The sequence below is a fragment of the Pyrus communis genome, chromosome 13 (assembly GCF_041283825.1).
Source record: "Pyrus communis isolate YQ-2024b chromosome 13, ASM4128382v1, whole genome shotgun sequence".
Taxonomy (NCBI): Eukaryota; Viridiplantae; Streptophyta; class Magnoliopsida; order Rosales; family Rosaceae; genus Pyrus; species Pyrus communis.
This window is the reverse complement of record NC_142577.1, coordinates 9252886-9272936: the sequence shown is the minus strand read 5'-3', so window position 1 is coordinate 9272936 and position 20051 is coordinate 9252886. Positions and strand designations below refer to the sequence as shown.

At 34.9% G+C, this 20051-nt stretch overlaps 1 protein-coding gene across 1 annotated transcript; it reads left to right on the top strand.

The window, feature by feature from the left end:
• The first annotated feature begins 2076 nt into the window (after positions 1-2076).
• Positions 2077-8500, top strand: LOC137737029 (E3 ubiquitin-protein ligase XBAT32). The gene is made up of 10 exons (XM_068476374.2): positions 2077-3187; positions 3277-3336; positions 3462-3533; positions 3610-3785; positions 3873-4033; positions 4361-4419; positions 4518-4564; positions 5277-5417; positions 6224-6315; positions 7885-8500. Exons 1-10 carry the CDS (start codon positions 2993-2995, stop codon positions 8379-8381), a joined length of 1500 nt encoding a protein of 499 aa, XP_068332475.2. The 5' UTR covers positions 2077-2992; the 3' UTR covers positions 8382-8500.
• Positions 8501-20051: the final 11551 nt, after the last annotated feature.

The following is a 20051-nucleotide window of genomic DNA, read 5'->3' as shown; positions in this document are numbered from 1 at the left end:
TGGTTTTAAAAGAATTGATGACCTTTGATATGTCTTTCTATCATGCTTTTCATAGTTAGGAAACTTGATAAGGATAATTTGGTTGTGATGCGTATTCCATCCAATTCAATGAGTTAAGGAAAATCTGAAAGTTAATTTGTGCTTTTCATGGTTAATTTAGGGCATTGTCATTCATAGTCTAAAGGAATAATAACTGGAAATTGGATTGTATGCATATGTCATGTGTGGAGATGAACCTTCAAACTAGCCTTTCACCCTTTTTAATTCACCAAATTCGTTCTTATTAAGTGTTTTATGCAAAGTTTCTGTTTTAAGTTTTAAATTTGTCAAAAACAATCCCCCTTTCATTAATTCTTGTTAGTTGAGTCAAAATCTGTTTTCTTTTAGTCTTTTGAGTCAAGTTAAGTCTTATTTTCGTCAAAATCACTTGTTAGGTCTTAATTGAGTCTTTTTTATTGTTTGTTGCTGTTTTGAGTGTTTTAAGTTAGTTTTGAGTCTATAGAGTGTAGTTTAGTATTTTTAAGTCTTATTTGTGTTGATTAGCATTACATATATACTACAATTGTCAACAATAGGATTTAATTTGTGTGTCAAGTTAATTTTCACATCAGTAGCAAAGCATCCAAGGATGGCATTATACCTCGAGAAGGTACGAAAGCAGCTTGAGGTGTTTCAGACTTACACCCTCACACAAGTGCCACAGACAGACAATGCTCATGTAGACGCCTTGGGCATCTACCAGTGGCCTCGAACCTTTTACATGCCTACTAGTGGGCATCTACCATATATTATAAGGTGAAAAGTTGTAGAACAAAAAATCTATGCACATCATTTTTCACTTTTTGCATAATAACCACCCAAATCTCCTCCATGATACTTGTTATAAAAAATTTCAGTCTAACATGGTGTGGAGCCAAAAATAATCCCAAAAATTATGAAGCTAACACGTGGATTATTTTCCAAGAAAAACAAGTCTGCCCTTATTAAATAAGCAGGGAGCAGTCTCATTCACCATGCGCAACTAAGGTAGAGCAAACAAAGATCAACAACTGCTCAAGGCACCCTTACCCGTAAAAAAAGTCAAAGGTATTTATGATAGAATAATCCCTTATTCTTATCATAAATACATTTCTAATTAGAGAAGACCTCTTTCAAGTAAGCTATCCTAATTCTATTTATTTAGGATATGTACCTAATTACTCAAAGATATTTCTTTACACAAATATCTTGGAATATTCTCACCTAGAATACCACATAGGGCCAACCACCCCTAAACCCTAGAAGGCCGAACCATCTCCTCCATCTCTCCTATAAATATACCCTTTATCTCCAAATTTCAATAAGTTTGAGCTACCCCCTAAAGAGGCTTTTTGCTACCCACAAACACTCAAATACATTCTTCTCATACTTCTAACTTTGGCATTGGAGATTCTTCGGCCAAAGCCCCCCTCCCCCCAAATTCATCGTGGGCGCGAGGCTTTGGGCCTAAATCTTAGGTGTTATTATTTTGCAGGTACATATTCTTCAATCAAAGGAAGGCGAAAATTTGCATCCACACATGGTTCATTGTCAACATCATCAATATTGTCTTAACTTAACAACCTATTAATAGTTGTTACATTTTATTATAAAAGACATCGGTGATATTACTAGTAGAACTGCTATATATAAGTATATTATTTTTTGACTTAGTTGTATCAATGGTCTCTGAATTTTACCCTAGTTTAATTTTATTCCCTGAACTTTCATATTAGTTTCTTTAGTCCTCGAACTTAAATTTAAGTTCGAGGGCTAAAAAAATAAATGGTACAACACATTAAATTCGAGGGCTAAAAAAACTAATATGAAAGTTATGAACTAAAATTAAACTAAAATAAAGTCAAAAGACCATTACTACAATTAAGTCTTATTTTTGTATTTCTCTAATACGAGACTCTATTATTCAACAACAAAAAAGCATTGAAAAATAATAATAATAATAATAATAAAAGCTAATATGTTTGTGGTAGTGAAAAAATAGGTGAATCAAAATACCGTGAGGATGATTAGCCTTGGGTCAGGTGACCTGCGTGGACAGAGATTAATTTGTCCCAGGTTGAAGTAAAATAAGGCAGAAGGAGGGAAGGACAAGAGAGAGAAAGGACGAAACCAACTACCAAGTTGACTGGCTAATAATATCCAATCATGTTCATGGAGAGTTGGAGACACGCCTTTCTTGCAGGCTATTGTTGGTTGACGCTTCAGGAGGGATGAGCTCCTAATAAATCACCCACTGCTATTCCTTTTTATATCTTTTTCTTTTTTAATTCCATCTTCATTTTTCTATTTATTTTTTTAAAATATTTCCCATTTGATATTAATCTTCATTTCATTCATTACATCAATCTTTGATCAGCTTCCTTTAAAACCCAGAAGGAGATTTTCCATCTGGGTTTTGAAGATTTTGATTATCTGGAAGGAAAAAAAAATTTGATTTGAGGGGAAATTGAAAATTTTTGTTTCTTTTGAAGGGAAGATTGAATGGGTTTGAGAGGCATTGATTCTGTGGAGGAGACAATGGGTGGGACGAAATAGGATTTTGTTCGTTAAGGTTTTAACGTTCCTGTCTGTCTTTTGTTGGTTTTCTCGAAGTTGTCGAAATGTTTGACTAATCTGCAGACAATAACGTCCTAATCATATATTTTTGCATTTGTTCTTCGATTAGTGACTCACTAGGAACCAAATAGTGGGATTCTGACCGTTACAACCAATTTGCCTTTTGAGAAACTGTTGTTGGGAGGGTGGTTGTGTCCCGTTTGGTGCAGGGGACGACCTTCTACTTCTATGTATTGACAAGATAGCTTCTTTTTCATGTTCTGTCGATATTTTGTGTGTTGTTTATTTGGATGGATTAAGGATCTAATGTCCTACGTTTGAGGAAAATAAGGATTGACTATGTACTACTAGTCATTGTATATCCCCCAGTTGTTGGGTTTGCGATATTTTGAGGGACATGAAATTTCTAAGCGTTATGGGAAATTCATTTGGATGTTCAGCATCCGGGGAGCGGTTAGTTTCAGCAGCAAGAGATGGCGATGTTCAGGAAGCCAAGGCCTTGCTAGAATGTAACCCTCGCCTGGCAAGGTACTCCACCTTCGGTGTACGCAATTCCCCTCTCCATTATTCTGCAGCTCAGGGCCACCATGAGGTATAAATCTAATGAGATTTTGATCACGTTGCGGTTTAAATTTTTGCTTATCTGATAGGATTGTGATTGTATTTTTTCAATGTGTTTAGATAGTCTCTCTATTGCTTGAGTCTGGAGTTGATATCAATCTGAGGAATTATCGCGGTCAGGTAAAATTATCTCAAATTGTGACATTAGAAGTTTAGCATTTGCCGTAGTCTGTCAATTGATGGATTTGAAAGTCAATTTACGTCTATCAAAAGGTTGAAATTGCGATCTGTATCTTGGTGAACAGACTGCTTTGATGCAAGCTTGCCAACATGGTCACTGGGAGGTTGTTCAGACTTTGATTCTTTCTAAGGCCACAGTAAGATTCTTTTCTTCAAAGACAGTTTTCCAATATTCTTAAGAAATATAACAAATTTTGGAAAACTGGATTTCAGATTCACAGAGCAGATTATCTGAATGGCGGTACTGCACTCCACCTTGCCGCTTTGAATGGTCATTCTCGATGCATCCGACTCCTCCTGGCTGATTACATTCCCAGCACTGCAGATTTTTGGACTACGTTAAGGAATGCTGATAGCAATGAAGAATCAATCACAGAGTTTAATCATGAGTACTCCACTTCCAAGTTTATTTTGCACCCTCTTTTTTTCTTGCCCTATATACTTTACTGATTCCTGTTCCAATCTGTGTGCACCAGGGTTTTGTTCCAGATAATTAATAGGCCCGCTGATGGAGGAATCACTGCGCTGCATATGGCAGCACTGAACGGTCACATTGAAAGCATACAACTACTTTTGGATTTAGGGGCTTCTGTTTCTAAGGTGACTGTGCAAGACGGAGCTACAATTGATCTAATAGGTAACTTAATCCATTATTTATCCACTTGCCTTAGGAAATCTACTGAGTTGTATTGTAATTTTGGAACTAGATCGTGTATATAAAGTATATTCCAAATCTTCAGGTGACTTTAGTTGGTGCATTTCCTTTTCTGCTATTGCTTAGAAAGCTATAGCCCAATCATATCTATTCAATTTCGTAATAGTTTGCTTAACTTCTAATTAATGTTGTTGATTATCTTCTTTAAACATTAATGTTTAATTGTTCCTGTCATGCCAACATGATTTTCCGGGTCCAGTCATTCAAATGTATTTCCTAAACCATATTTTGTAACTGACCACTTTGCAGGTGCTGGAAGCACAGCCCTGCATTATGCTGCATGCGGAGGAAATGCGCAATGTTGTCAAGTATGTTCTTAAATCTACACAATAATATACGTTAATTTTGTTACAGTTCATACTGACATTTATGTTTTGCTATCACTAAAATATGTGTTGCCGTTCAGATTTTGATTTCCAGGGGATCCAGTCTGAATGCTGAAAATGCCAATGGGTATGCATCCGGTGCCTGTCACTTTTGATTTGTTTCAAAGTTTGGCATTTTATCTTGTTAGTACATTGACCTGTGTTACATGGATGCAAGTGTGACTGTTGGGTTTGAACTTTAGATCATGCCCAATTACCAAACTCATTTATTTTTCCTTGGTGTGGTGTCAAATTCATTTGTCACCGGAGATGCCAGTATGCGCCTTTGAGCAATAAGTTAACTATATATAATTCTGACATTATATGGTTATCTGTTTGAATTTTGATAACCACCATCGGAAACCTGTTGGAGTTATCTGTGATCAATTTCACTGTAAGCCTGGGATTAGGTCAGCACCATTGTTCACTTGTACTTAAGGTGACAAGAGGTGTCATTTAGCCAAAGGGCTATTTGCTCTGTAGCTTTTAAGTGCAATTGCTGCAGTGTTCCCTATAATTTCACACATTTTGTCTCTGAGTGATGAAGTGCTTTGATTATGTAACTCTGATCAAGTACCATTGAACATGTAAATGTAGACTATGAAGTCATTAGTTACAGATGCACAGTTTTAAAAATTCATCCATGGGACTGCAAAATTTGGGTCTTACTACCATGAAACTTACTTGAAGTGATATCAGTTGTTTCAGCATGCCTTAATTTTTTATTTTATTTTTTCATTTGCCGTGAATTCAACAGAAACTTTTGAAGTTTTCAACTTTGTGTTTTTGTTTGTTTAAAGATGGACTCCCTTGATGGTAGCTCGGTCATGGCATAGAGACTGGCTTGAGGAAAACCTTACCTCCGAGCAAGAAGGCCAGTCGCAGATTATTCCTTCACCATACCTATCTCTTCCCCTTATGAGCATTATGAAGATTGCTAGGTGAGTATATTTTGTTAGATATGTTGACTAAGTTTTTTACTAACCAATTTTTTGTTACATCAGAAGTGGTTCCATTCCAAATTAGTTGTGATTCTGATTTGCTCCATTCAAGAAATCTTCTTGTTTTTTTTTTTTTTTTTTCTTTTTTTGTTGAAAGTCAAGAAATCTTGTTAAATATAGATAAAAGAAATCTTGCAAAGAATGGAAAACTAAATCACATGGATGTGTTCAATCTACCTTATCACCTCTCTCTTCCTCCCAAAGATTAAATCATAAAAATAAAATACAATAAAACTAGAGGAGACGTTCTTATATGGATTGATGAAGCACGTCACAAGTCAACAAATGGTACTGCATCCCACAATTCAAATCGACAGAAATTTTGTGAACTGCAACCTGGTAAACAAAATGAGATATCAAATCAAGTTAACTTTTGTGCTGCATGAACCTGTCGTTTTTGCATGTCTAGATTTTTTCTTAACTTCTCATGCATAACCTTTCAATTACAAATGCTTGAAATTTAACATCTGCAGTATTTTCAATTTTGGGTTGCAACCGAAATTTTTATATTTCAGTCAAATAACATCTCTTTTTTATTTTATTTTCTATAAAAGGAGGCGTTTTTCTGCTCGTACTTTCCTTTACCAACCTCCTTTATAAATTCAGTGCTAATACCTGATTATGCAAATGAAAAGCATTGATGTGGTTGAAGCAGAAAATACTTCTATCTTGACATAATAAAATGTGTGGATTTCTTATAAACTTGTCTTCTTATCATTATTCTCTTGTTTTGCTGCGATTACCAGAGAATGTGGATGGAGGAACAATGATTCTTTATCTACGTGCCAAGATCCATGTGTTGTCTGTTTGGAACAACAGTGCACAGTGGCCGCAGAAGGTACATTTCTCTTAAAAGCGCATACTATCACGATTATCTATCTCTGTTAATGTGTACATGACGACTCCACTTGATTTTGTCCATATACAATGGGAAAATTTTTGGATTGTAGAAGTTGATGGTTTCTATTATTCGCACCTGAACCTTTCCATTTAAAGATTGTTTCCGGGAAGAAAGGGAAATAACAGTGGAGAATGATTGGTGTGGAATCAGCTTCATTTATTTATCCATTGGTGTAGAAATTCAAATATATCCTCACACTTCAAAAGGATTCTCGGTAATGGTTCACAGAGGTAAATTAAATAGGTAACTGGTGGGATAGTGTAGAAATAGCACTTTAGCATCGGTTTTGGCTGAAGAAGATAGATGCATCAAGTGAATGCTCTGCTCGGTCCTCTGTTCCCATATTAGGCACCAAACCGTAATCTAATAAGTTTTGAGGACTAGAATTTGGAAAACAACTTATTCTCAAAGGTATTGAGGAAATTTTTTTCGTTTTAACTGGAAAAGTGTTTGTCCTTCAGCACTCTTGTGTTGTTTCGTCTTGTTCCCAGATAGCTTCTTTAGGCATGTCTCAGTAATCAATTTAATTTGGGACTAAAACTGCTGTCGGAGGCAGAGTTTTGTTCGTCTCCAGTGACTGGTATTTTCTTTTCCTTTTTTTGTTTAGTTTATTTGCAACTGCCCGATAAGGATTTAGTGTTTTAAGGATTTAGGCTTTAGAATTGAAGCCCTAAAGCCTAATGACAAACCTTTAGCCTCAAACAGAACTCAAATATGACTGCGGTTGGCTCAGTAACAAAAATGCGACTGTCCTGCAGTTACAATTGGGCTTTATAAAATCTAAAAGCAATGGCCGGTTCCACAGCTACCAAACCAACTCCGCCTACGGCAGGATTTTGTGGCCCCAAAGTAATTGTGACCAGTTTCTTGGTACCTAAATTAAAAGAAACATGTTTGCTACTGTTATATGATGTAAAATAAAAATAGCATTGAAGGGTGTTTACCGTGCTTAATTTCAAGTATCGAAGTGGAAGAAATGCTGAATGGTTGAACCTCTAAGCATCTGGAGTTCATCTGGAGGCAACTGTGGGGCATTTTATTTAGATGTTTTCAGTTCGGCATTCCATTTACCTATCTGTAGTTTCACATTTCTTTCAACACAGATCGGTTGAAATTTAAGAAGCTGGATCCCTTTTTATTGTTTTAGGAGCACTAGTAACCTTCATGTATAGGGCTTCACCATTAACACGAAGTCTTATTATCCATATAATGAACAGTGAATCAGTACCAATTATGTGTTTGTATACTGAATTTTAAAGAGCCTTGAATTCGGTAGACATGTTATTACTGCTAAATATTCCCCATCTTTAGAAAATTCAGAGTTAGCTGTACAGTAGGTAAGATATGAGCCATTTTCAGAGTGGTGTATATTTGATCCATTGTTATATATATTGTTTTTCTCTGAGTTCCAAAAAATTTTGCTTCCTATTGGCTTTCTGCATGCTAGATGGTAGAATCATGCATAAATTTGTTGGTTGCCAAATATTAACAATTCTCGTAGTGCAGGTTGCGATCATGAGTTCTGCACAAGGTGTGCCTTGTACCTTTGTTCCACAAACTGCACTTCAACTGTGTCCAATGGCCCCCCGGGCTCAATCGCATGTCCTCTCTGCCGAAATGGCATAGTTTCATTTGTCAAGCTTCGAGGAGCAAGATCAATGGCTAAGGAGAATGCAAGAACAAGTATATCACTATCATTTTGCACATGTTCTTCCGAGGGATCAGATTCCTCCTCATTAACAACCCCATTATACAAGCCTGAGTTTCGTTGCTCCGGAAAATCCCCTCTCGGGTCTTTCCGGTCCCTCAGCTGCCAGAAGTTCCCATCAATCAAGATCAACTACAACCTTTGCATGGGAGCTCCAAATATTAATCCTTGTTTGGTTCCAATCTCTAGTAGTCGAAAGTTGCGGAACCGTTTGGCCAGATGTTCCAGAACAGGCTTTAGGCGATCGGCTTCTCAACCCGATGGCAGACGGTCGTGGTTCTCTTCATTCAATTAAAATGTAACAACAGGCTGTGGATGTTGAATGTATTTTGGTCCTTTATTTTTCTTGTATTCTCAGTTCTTTCGAACGTAATTTTTCCCCTTATTTTTGTCCATAATGTGACCCTTAAATCATCTTCAATTTGTGGCGATAGATGGAAGCTACGAAACTGTGAATATATATATATATTTTTTTTTTTCAAAAGAAATGTTCTGATTCACAAATAAATTGTATTGTGTTTCTCTTTAAAATACTTTGTGATCGATTCACAAAGTTTTGTGCTTATAATTATTATAAATTACTCTGTAAATATTATTTTTGCAAAAAAATCAATCGAAAATGAGGTCGTTTAGTCAATTAACTTCTTGATGATTTCATTGTACATGACCACTTGTTTTTATGTATTTTGATGACTAAACGACCTTATATTTTTTTTTATTTTTCGCTAAGATGATCTTTAAGGATCTACAATATAAATGATTTCGATCATAAGTAGCCAAATTAATTCCTTGTGAACGTAACATTCTGAACTAATAGTTGTGTGTTAAATTTGTCTAAATTTTCTTACCCCCACCCTATTGACAAAAATGAGGAAATGTAAAAGGAAATTGTCAGACTTACACCTGCTTTGGCAGTCTGGCTGGACTTATCTAATTCTTCTGATTATTTTTCAATATTCTTTGTGATTTTTTACCGAATTTGTCTATCTATTTTTATATAGTTCGATTACTAAACGATCTCATATTTAATTTATATTTTGAATAGATAATTTTTATATAATGATTTATAATATGAACGATTTATATCACAACATGGAACTATATGAATTGGTCATGTAGTGAATTGAGATGGAACTCCTCCTCATTCATTGACGAGCCAAGTTAATTCTTTTTATGAATTTGTTGTGATCCCAGTTTCTTGTGTTTTATTGGTTTTAGGCGGTGATGCAAGGCTTTTCGAATATTTCCACTGCATTAGTTGGCATGAAAGCAGGTTTGGCTTTGCTCAATGGCAGACGACAAAGGAAGAAATCAATAACTTCGACGACACCCTGGTTGAGTTGGCTCGACAAATGCCTCTACATGACTAGCATGGTGAGTACAACTCAAACAACATAACGATTTGATCAACTCAGTCTTGAAATTAGAAGAGTCCGAGAGCAATATAGTAGAAGGCGTGCTGGTGGAAGCTCATCAATCGATAGTAACGTTGAATAAAGAAGTTGAAGCTCATAATACTAAAGAGACTAAAATTTTTAAATCAATTTTGCAAATTAAATAATGTGTTTGTAGATGATTAAATTATTAATTAAATATCGATTAACGTGTTTATTTCTTATTAATAAGACATCATTTGATTTACTTAATGATAACACTTCATTTGATTTAAAAATTTAGTCTGTCTAACATTGATTTCCCAAGATAATGTAAGCTACCGTAAATCACTTTTGCAAAAGCAGGGCGTGAAAACATTGGTTGTAGCATAGAGGGCATTTTGATAACGGGAATGATGTATGCACCCCTTTTTTGAGGTGTTTACAATCAATAAGCCGTACAAATTTGACGTTTTTTCTCAATTGGGTAGATAATAATTTATTGTGTACTTGATTTAAACGTTGGTTTAAGGCAGCTTGAATATTCCTGCTGCTTAATTTTGTATGGTTATTCCAATTTCTGAATGTGTAATTCTTAAACCTCAGTTAGAAGTTAGGCTTTCGACCAAAATAAGGTCTGGAATGATAGTAAATTTGTAATTAAATTTCTGACATTGCAGTTTGGACCAAAAGGTCATGTAACACTGCTTTTACGTATGAAATATTCAGATGAAACACCCTGAAAAAAATAAGGAAAATACATTATCTGCTAGGGTTTTTGCTAGCAATTATTATGGACTCAGAAGAACATAAACAAATTTCGTAAGCTAAAAAAAATGAAAGTTAATAAACATAATCATGTTCAGATAAATATATTCAAGCCAAAAGTACAGTACAAGTCCAGAGATAATTTATACAAATCAGATCAAACTAAGGCCTAATGGGAAAATCAAGCATTACAAAATAATAAAGCTCAAGAGGGATAGACAAGAATAGATACGATGGGAGGGTTGACAAAGGTCAAGAAGTAAACGTAACAAAAGAAGACAACGGAGGGTGGTAAGAATGGGTTTGGAAAGACATAAAAGTCTTGCAAGGTCAAGAAAGAGATGAAAGAATGCACAAGGTAGAAGAAGGGCTGAATCAATGAGATAGCGTGTGAGAAGAAATTGGCAAAGAAAAAAAAGTTAGAAAATAAATAGAGGAGCTCAGGTAGGATAGCACCATGAAAGATCAAACGCTGGCTGCATCGTTCTGCAGTTGTGGTGGAAGCCAAAGGCGGTGGTATTGGCTCCAAGAAGTTGGCAACGAATGATCATCAACTGATAGCAAGTTCATCTTCTTGAAAAGAAGAGAGCAAGAGCATGTTTGGAGAGAAAAGACAAGCATTGAAGATTGAAGGGTTGTCAAGGTGTGGATGCTGCGAAGTGATGTAAATGGGAAACAAGACATGGTTGCTGTACTCTTCCTGAAGAGATGGATGGAGGTTATATATATAAATATATACACCTACATGTATAGTGAGAAGAGGAGAAAGGAAGTAAATGAAAGAAAAAAGGTAACAGAAGAGACTGACATCCCCAATACGTGTTTAGTTGGAAGCATATGGTCAAAGAGGGTATCAGATTAGTCACTAGTGGACCCAAAAACCACGAAGGATTTACGAGTGTAGGAGAATAGAATCTGCTGTGTGAGTGAGTACGAGAGACAGAGAGGGAGGGAGGGAGGGAGGGAGGGAGAATCAGATATATATGTGCATGGTGACAGGTGATATGGGGGGGAGAGAGAGGGAGGGAGGGAGGGAGAGAGAATCAGATACATATGTGCATGGTGACAGGTGATCTGAGAGGAAGGAGTAGTAAGTACAGAGAAAAGCATGAGTGAGTGATGAGTGAGTGTGACTTACCATCCATGCCTTGTTTCTCTGACTCTCTCATCTGTCTCACATCTTTTACCCTCTTAGTTACGTAAATTGATTCAGTAAGGAATAAAAAGGGCTTTTGCTAGCTTTACTGCGATTTTCAAGTTTTTGAGAGAGAGAGAGAGAGAGTGAGAAATGAGAAAGTTTTTAAATACAATAGTTGAAGTTCGATTTTAATGCTACTTAGTATTCAGTGTTTGAATATTTTTAATCGTCTTTTTGTGATTAAATTTGATATCCACAACTATTAATCTTTTATGTTCAATTTTGTCCATTCAATATCTATATCAATTACTGCTATTTAATTGCAACGGTTGAGTTTGTGCAATGAATACTTGTGGACAAAAGGCTTGTTTGACTAAATAGCAATCCTTACTAATTTGTCTTTTTGATCTTTCATCATTCTCTGGCCATGGGAACTAATAACTATGTCTATGTGGGGCTCCCTCTTTCAAATAATTCAGATGCAGTGATACTATATTCCTGCATAGAAATTTGTTAATACAAGATGATATGATTTCACATTTGAATATGTTAACATGCAAAACTTTCATGCAAATGAAGGAATCAATGGAAAGGAAGATAGTAATCATTTAGAAAGTGACTCTACCTTGCAACAATTCTTGAGTCCTGACCAACATGGCAATGACATTTCAGCATTTATTTACTTTATAATTAACTAGCATATGGGCACATATAAAGTATGTGAGAAAAATTTTTATTTTTGTTTTTTAAAAAGAATGAGAGAGGAAGAGAGTGATAGAGAAGGTAGGAGTGGGAAGTTTTTTTTTTTTTTTTAATTAGAGATATATTAGGATTACATGTAGGTGAGGCTTTAAAAAAAAACAGTAAAATTTGGTTGTGTGAAATTACATTTCTACCTCATATTTCTTATTCATGTTCTGTTTTAATTAGAGGGTTAAACTAGTAATTTTATAGAGTTTTGGTTGACAATGAGTGTTTTATTATTTGGTAGAGATATTACTGATTTGGTGCTTTGAAAATTAGACCTGACAATTTCTTACACGACCCGTTAACACTACACGTAAACGATAAGAAAATAAAAGATTTTGGATCGACACAACAACTAATCCAGTCACACAATAAGGACCTGTTAATAACGGATCCTTAACAGGTTTACACGAGAGTGACACAAGGGTAACTATTTGGACACATTAAGAAAGAAGTTATTTTGATGATTTTAATTTTTTGAACTACTTAAAAAAACTTACTATAAAATACAATAGCTAGAGTGTATATGTATATTTTGTATATTAAAATATGAACTATTGTATTATTATTTTATATAAATTCAAAAAATTTAAGTATTTATTTTTATAGAATACTATAGGAGTGAGATTAAAAAATTATAAAACACATTAAAAAAATAAAAATATCAAGTAATTTAAAAATACCAAACACATTAAAAATATAATAATTAATTTAAAAGTGCGAAAAATGTGAAATAATATGCAAATGCTCAAGATCGCATCATCTACACTTTGAGGATGGGTACATCGTCGTTTGAATTTTTAAAACCATACAAACCCTCATAAATAGTATTTTTAAGGGAGTTCAAAATAAACAATATCATTTCCCTTGGTGATTGATGAAAATTGAAGGGTTTTATTGTCAAAAACGTGCAAGGTTTCGTCAACCTTGAAACGTAACTCCTTTCATTTTGCATATCCTTGAACATTTGGTATTCTGTAGTAATGTACTAATGTTTTTTTTCATTAGACTCTTATTTTAGGGGTATGTAATACTTAAAAAACAAATGTTGTCTTTATGTTTTGAAGTAATATTTATGTGACAATGTGATTTACATATACAAATTTAGTATTATGTTTTCAATTTTTTTGGGTCAAATTATGTTTTTCATTTTCATTATTTATTGATTTAAAATATATATTCCTTAACGGTAATGTGTCAGGTCATATTACCTGATAATATTAATGAGCCGATTTCAGATCGGGTCAAATTACCCGTTTACTTTAACGGGTGTTATAACACATCCCGTTAAGATATCGGGTATGTCACAAAAATGACACGAATGTCAGGTCTACTAAAAATACAAATAAGTAAATGATACAAAAACGAATTAACCGTGGATATGTAATGTAAGACTTACTTCAACCTTAGACTAAAATTCAAATTTTAGGTTATAAACTTACCCCAAGATGCTCCAACCTTTGGGTCAAATATGTGTTTTAGCCCAAAACTCATTTATGGGGCAAATTTAACCCAGAATTCCCTCTAATTTAGTGGGTTGACTCACCATATATGTTTTAATCCAGTAGTAAAGATCTAATATAATCAAATTCAACAATAAGAAAAAAAATCTAACTGTTCAAATTTAAATCCAACGGCTAAAATAATTAAAAAAATAATTTCATTTGTTTCATATTCTTTTATAGTGTTTTACGAGTTTGATGGTGCCGGTTTAGTGATTTTTCAATATTTATCATAATCTAAATATTTTTAGTTTAAATGTTCATAAAATTAAATTAGAATAGTCCACATAATAACTTTTTTTTAAAGTTACTTTAAGAAAAAAAATTATCCTAACGATTTTAAGTTTCTGACGAGTTTTATGGAGCACAAAAATTGTTTCTGGATTAAAAATTTTAAGTTTTAACCAAGGGGTTGGAGATGGTCCAAGGAAAATAATAATCATATATTATTTTTTTCTTGCTCAACTCACCTTGTTTAATAATGTTCATAGATTATTTCTGTTTGATTTATTAAACCTAACAATTAAAAATTAAAAACAAAATGTTAGAAAAAAACAAAGACTTCTTGTTATCATTTTCTATAACGTACTGCACTCTCATCTCATAGTCATCGCATATGCATGTCCAAGAGCTAGAAGCCTAGCTAGAACCGACAAATGTCCATATCATAACTAAAAAGCTTGTGAAGTTATGATCAGTCTAATAATAGAGTATGGGATTGGGAACACAACGTCCAATGTCCAATTTGGGATTAGATGGACTGCAAAACAAGATCTTTTGATGCTTTTAGGATGGCGAAGTTGAGAAAAAACATCAAACAGCTTTGCAAGTAAAGCTGCCCAAAAACCCAGCTGATTGGGGTTTTCTTTTTCATTGATCTTCTTCCCCACCCTGATCCACCTTCTTTTTGTGTTGTTGTAGGAGCTGATTAGCTGCTAGGGTTAGGGTTAGGGTCAGGGTTATACATACATATGGGCGTCTTGTTGCTTCACTGGTGGTGAAAGGAGATGGGAGAGCAATTATTCCAATGTGAAAGACAATACGAGACAATGGTTACTTTTGTATTATTAAATCAAAATTATAAAAAAAATATGACAACGGAAATTTCCAGTTTCACACACCATGAATGAAAGTGTGTTCCACACTTCACGGTCCCCATTGAAATTGGGTAAAAGCAATGCTTTAAAATTTATTTAATATGGTGGATATTTTCTTGAAAATAAAAAGTGAAGTCTAAACGTCATTTCATATTTTTAACGTATACGGTAAATATCAAATAATTCTTATATTTTGTCTAAATCAATAATTTACAATCCATAAAATTTTATTTTAAATTTTTATAACTTTCATTAAAAACAATCGATATTTAATATATTTATCAATATTTTTATAAATATGCATACCAACATTTTTATCAATACAAATATTTTAAATATCGGGTTAAAGTGAAAGAAAAAGTCGCGTGGGGTGCGTGCAGAGATTATAAATTTGTGGGATCTTTATAGCAATTGGGAAGAAGGAGGGTTGGCAGCCTTTTAATCCTTGATAATCATCACGACCTTTCTGATGGGACAATACATGGTCAATCAATCAGTCTTTTTATTTACTCTTTCTTTCTCTCTCTCTTATTATATATATATATATATATATTAGTATTTGTTTACATACTTTTTTTTTTTTAATAAATATTAGACATAGTTTAACATCATCTTTAATTGATGTTTCAATAAAAAACAGTAAAATTTGAACCTGTGAAATTACATTATTGCCCATCATTTTTTTTGTGTGATAGAAAACTAAGTTGTCTTTTCATCCTATTTTGGTTGACAAAGAGTGTTTCATTAATTAGTAGAGATATATATATATATATATGTATATATATTAATTATATGTAATATGTTGCAGCCGCCTATGTAAGGAGAAGCTGGTATCAATATGCACCGCTAAACTGCAATTCTGATGCCCACTGCACGCATGAGTGTACATTACCTAATTCCATCTTAAGCATTAACGCCTTCGTAGTTGTACTCTGTCATGCATCTCTCTTTCTCTCTCTTTCACATTCATATTTTCAAGTTTTGCACTGTTTGGGGTTTAAGGGGGTAATTTAGAGGTATCCATCCCTTTCTGTGTTTATGTTTATGCAACTATGGGATGAGGAACTGAATCGTTTCTTAATTGTTCCTTCTTTTGCAACTATTGCCTATGGGACTTGATTCAAGAGGATTTGAACTGAATTTATGTCATAGCTCCTCATTAAATTCATCATTTATAGAGGGTTCGTTCAGCTTTTAAACTTTCGTGGTTTGGTTCCAACTACATTTGGTCCATATTTGTTTTGGTTTGGGTTTGAAACCGCCTTAAATCAAATCAAATTGCTATATCAATTTTGAGTTAAGATCGAAGACTGTCATTTTTTGACAGACATTTTGACAAACATTTTATAGGGAGTGTCATTTTTTGACAGACATTTTGACAAACATTTTATAGGGAGCACTTCATAACTTTTTTAAATATCTAAATCGTCTATATTTCAATTTATCATTCATAAATCATCTTTACAAAAAAAAAAAAAAAAGATAAATCCAAAACCACTAATGACACATCCCAACCTAGATCGAGGCATGTTGGCCGTCACGTGATGGTGACGTAGCCATGTGCGCAGTGCGGAAGCAATAAGTATAAAAGAATACGAATAAATAAAAACCAAACTAACTAATTTACACCAAACAAGTATAAGTGCAAGTAGCGATAATTAAGTGTGAAAACACTATAGTCGGAGCATAAGTAACCTAAGTGCAGTCCAGCAGGACAAATACTAATTATACAACACCAAAGGTATTCCTACATTAGTGATAATCTGTTAGAACTGCCGTCAATTCCTCGTAAGCCACCAACAAGCACTCCTTCCTAAAACCTGGAGGAGCGCAAAACAGAAAGTGTGAGTGGGCAAAAACAAAGTTTTTCAAAACCATTTTACTTATCAAAGGTAATAACCCCTCACTGTAAAACCTGTATAATTTTCCAGAAAATAAAATACATACATATATCAAAACCATACTCGGAATAGCAACATCCACATATATGCCATGCCAAATGTCTTATACTTAGAATACGTATTTAGTAGTTGCATATATTGTTATTGACGCTGTGGACGCTCAGGTAAGTACGAGGTGAGTTTATAAATTGTGGATGTTAGTTGCATGATTATGTTGAGATGTATTTTGAGCTCATAAACCTGCACCCCAGTGTTAGTGCTCCCGCCCATGGTTAGGGCACAGTCTTTCACGTGATGTTCACCTCCCGCACCATACGCTTATCTTGGATCCAAATTAGGTGCACACTCCTGTCGTACAAACCATTATTGGTGGTTCCGACTCGTAGGTGGCCCGCAATCATTCGCATCGTCTTCACGTGATCGTAGCACTTGAGCGTATTTATTTACACCCATTTCTGTCGTACAAACCACTTTAGGTGGTTCCGACTCGTGTGTAGGCATACTTGTTGAGCTATTGGTTGAGCCGTACAGGTCATATTAGGTGACTCCGGCTAAATGGATGAGCTATAGATTCAGCCGTATAGGTCATATTAAGTGACTCCGGCTAACATACCATTTGCATTGATTTATATTAACTGGCTTAAATATTTGATGCTGAGATATTTGACATGGTATATATGTGGATGTTGTTATTCCGAGTATGGTTTTGATATGTGTATGTATTCTATTTTCTGGGAAATTATACAGGTTTTACAGCGTAGGGTTAGTACCTTTGATAAGTGAAATGGTTTTGAAAAGCTTTGTTTTTGCGTACTCACACTTTCTGTTTTGTGCCCCTCCAAGTTCTAGGAAGGCTATTTGGTATTAGAGCCAATCCCTGATCGGAATTGTGTCGACGAGGACTTCAGGCCCCTAAAGGGGGTGGATTGTAACATCCCACATCGCCCAGGGGTGTGGATCATGTATGCCTTATATGTATATTCCCATCTCTACCTAGCACGAGGCCTTTTGGGAACTCACTGGCTTCGGGTTCCATCAGAACTCCGAAGTTACGCGAGTACAGGGCGAGAACATTACCAGGATGAGTGACCCACTAGGAAGTTCTCGTGCGAGTTCTCAGAAACAAAACCGTGAAGGTGTGGTCGGGGCCCAAAGTGGACAATATCGTGCTACAATGGAGTTAGGCCGGGGATGTGACAGCTAAGACATTCATTTGTAGTCAAGAAAACTAATGAATACGGTTTCGAATTTGGGTAATTTTTTAGTAAACATGATTTTGAGAGGAGATCTAAAACATAGACGGTTGGATCGTTGAAATACACTATAAAGGGTCCCTGCAAAGTGTGTAAAAAATATTGGGTGCTCGCTGTCCTAATCTATTAATTTTAGGGTATCTTTACTTACAGAAGAAAGAAGAAATCAGACAACTTAAATTAAGGGAAGTGAGAAAAAAAATGGGATCAACTTGCCCTCCCTAATTAACATGCTTCTTGAATTTTAGTATTTGATTATAGATTTAAAGGGGAAACAAACACATTTTAATTTTGTATGTGTTTGTAAACACATGAGAAAGTTAATAAATAAAATTATTTTCATACCGTATTTCGTATACGGAACAAATAGACTAATAAAACGATTCAAATTGTATTTCTTGTAAGTAAACATGTTGTTAAGGGAGTGTTTTTTTTTTTTTTTTCACATAATTTTTTACTTTGTGCCCGTCCCTATTAAATTTTGGCTTTTGAGTTGAGAAAAGGGAATCATGCATGAATTAAAGAGATTGTATAAATTATTTCTCTAGCTTTGTTGTTTTTAATCTAACATTTTATTATGGGTCATTGCTTTATGTTAAAATGAAGCTTTTAGGGGAAGGGATCTTCATTTTTTTTTATATAAAAATGGGGATTAGAAATAGGGCCCACACCACATCAAAATTTAACGATTTGAACAATTTATTTTTCAAGTTACACCTCATTGATCATCCTTACAAAATATTAGCCAAACTGAAAATATTTAAGGCATCTAATTAAGTTTAAAGAAATCGACAAATAATTTGTTCTCTAAGAAAAATTGAAATTTCATCGTGATAATTAAACAGGCGGTTTGGATCCTTGATGTGACAACTCGTCCCTAATTTTACAATTTTATAAATTTCAAATGAGTGGTTTGACGAAAATGCCCTAGAAGCGAGATTTTTGACTTTTGTTGACCGTTGTATCGTAACACGTATGAATCAACCTCTTAGCATATTGTCATTGTACTCATTACTACGAATGCGTGGGCGCAAACAGAACCAAAATTGTAGCTACAGTTAAAATTTTGAGGAACTACGAATGTGAAGGACGTTTTAGTAATTTCACGTTTTAGTAATTTCACGTTTTAGTATAAATTTCTGTTTTGTCATTTGTGGCTTTGTTTTGCGAGCCAATAGGACCCACCCATATGGGTCACCTCTCCTCTTTGTCCCTGTGACTCCCTTCTTCCTGGAGCACAATCTCCCTTATTTTAAAACTCTCATTTCTCTCTCATCTAACTCTCAACTCTCTCTCTCTGCAAACACAGAGAAACCGGTGACCCACACAACTTGCCACTTCGATGAGCTCCTTTGCCACCAGCGATGACCACCTCGCCATGACCTTATCCTTCCTCCTCCTCTCAAACTCTCAACACTCTCTTCCCTCTGTGCTCGCTACACGTGAACACCGGAATAAATCCGGCTGCCACCACACCACCATGTTTCACGTCTCTCTCTCCCTCCTATGTTTCCTCCCTTCCACTGTCAGTGCACGTATGCACAGAAACATAGACCACTGCAAAGCAACAGTAGCACACCTAACCTTGCGAACTCCAGTGAGATCCTTCATTCTTTAACATTAGAAATGGCACGGGCGAAATTTCCCCATATTTTCCGACGAACTAGGGAAAGTTGCAGTTGCTTTTCTGACCCACTCTGGCCACATTCAAGAGTTGTAATGGTATACTTTGATTCCTCGTCCTTTAATCTTCGATTTGGTATATTAGGTGATTAGGTTTAACGAAGATTTGTGGTTATTTGAACCTTGTTCTGTCCCCCGGTGAAATTTCCAGAATCCGGCTGTTGTAGTGGCAATCGACCCATAATCCAAGCCTAGATTTGGCCCATACCCATTTCTGAGTTGGGTTTGGAATATTCCTGGAATATTCTTTGGAATATCCATAATGTTGGCTTTTTGGAAATTTTTCGAAAACTCTCCTAGACTAATTTCGATGCTCCTGATGTGGTAGAAACTAACACACAAATTAAACCCTATATATTATGCAATTGTAGTACGAGTAAGTAGGGATTGTTCTATTCCGAGGATTAGAAGGGATGCTAATCAACACAAATTAAACTTATAAAACTAAAAAGTAAGTTAAACTAACATCAAAACAATGACTGGGGGGATTTTGGATGAATTTA

Excerpts from the sequence above, each read along its gene's own strand:
- LOC137737029 (XM_068476374.2), top strand. The coding sequence starts at position 2,993 with ATGAAATTTCTAAGCGTTATGGGAAATTCATTTGGATGTTCAGCATCC. Across the intron at positions 3,786-3,872 it reads ATCACAGAGTTTAATCATGA|GGTTTTGTTCCAGATAATTA; the intron begins GTACTCCACTTC and ends TGTGTGCACCAG. Across the intron at positions 6,316-7,884 it reads GTGCACAGTGGCCGCAGAAG|GTTGCGATCATGAGTTCTGC; the intron begins GTACATTTCTCT and ends CTCGTAGTGCAG.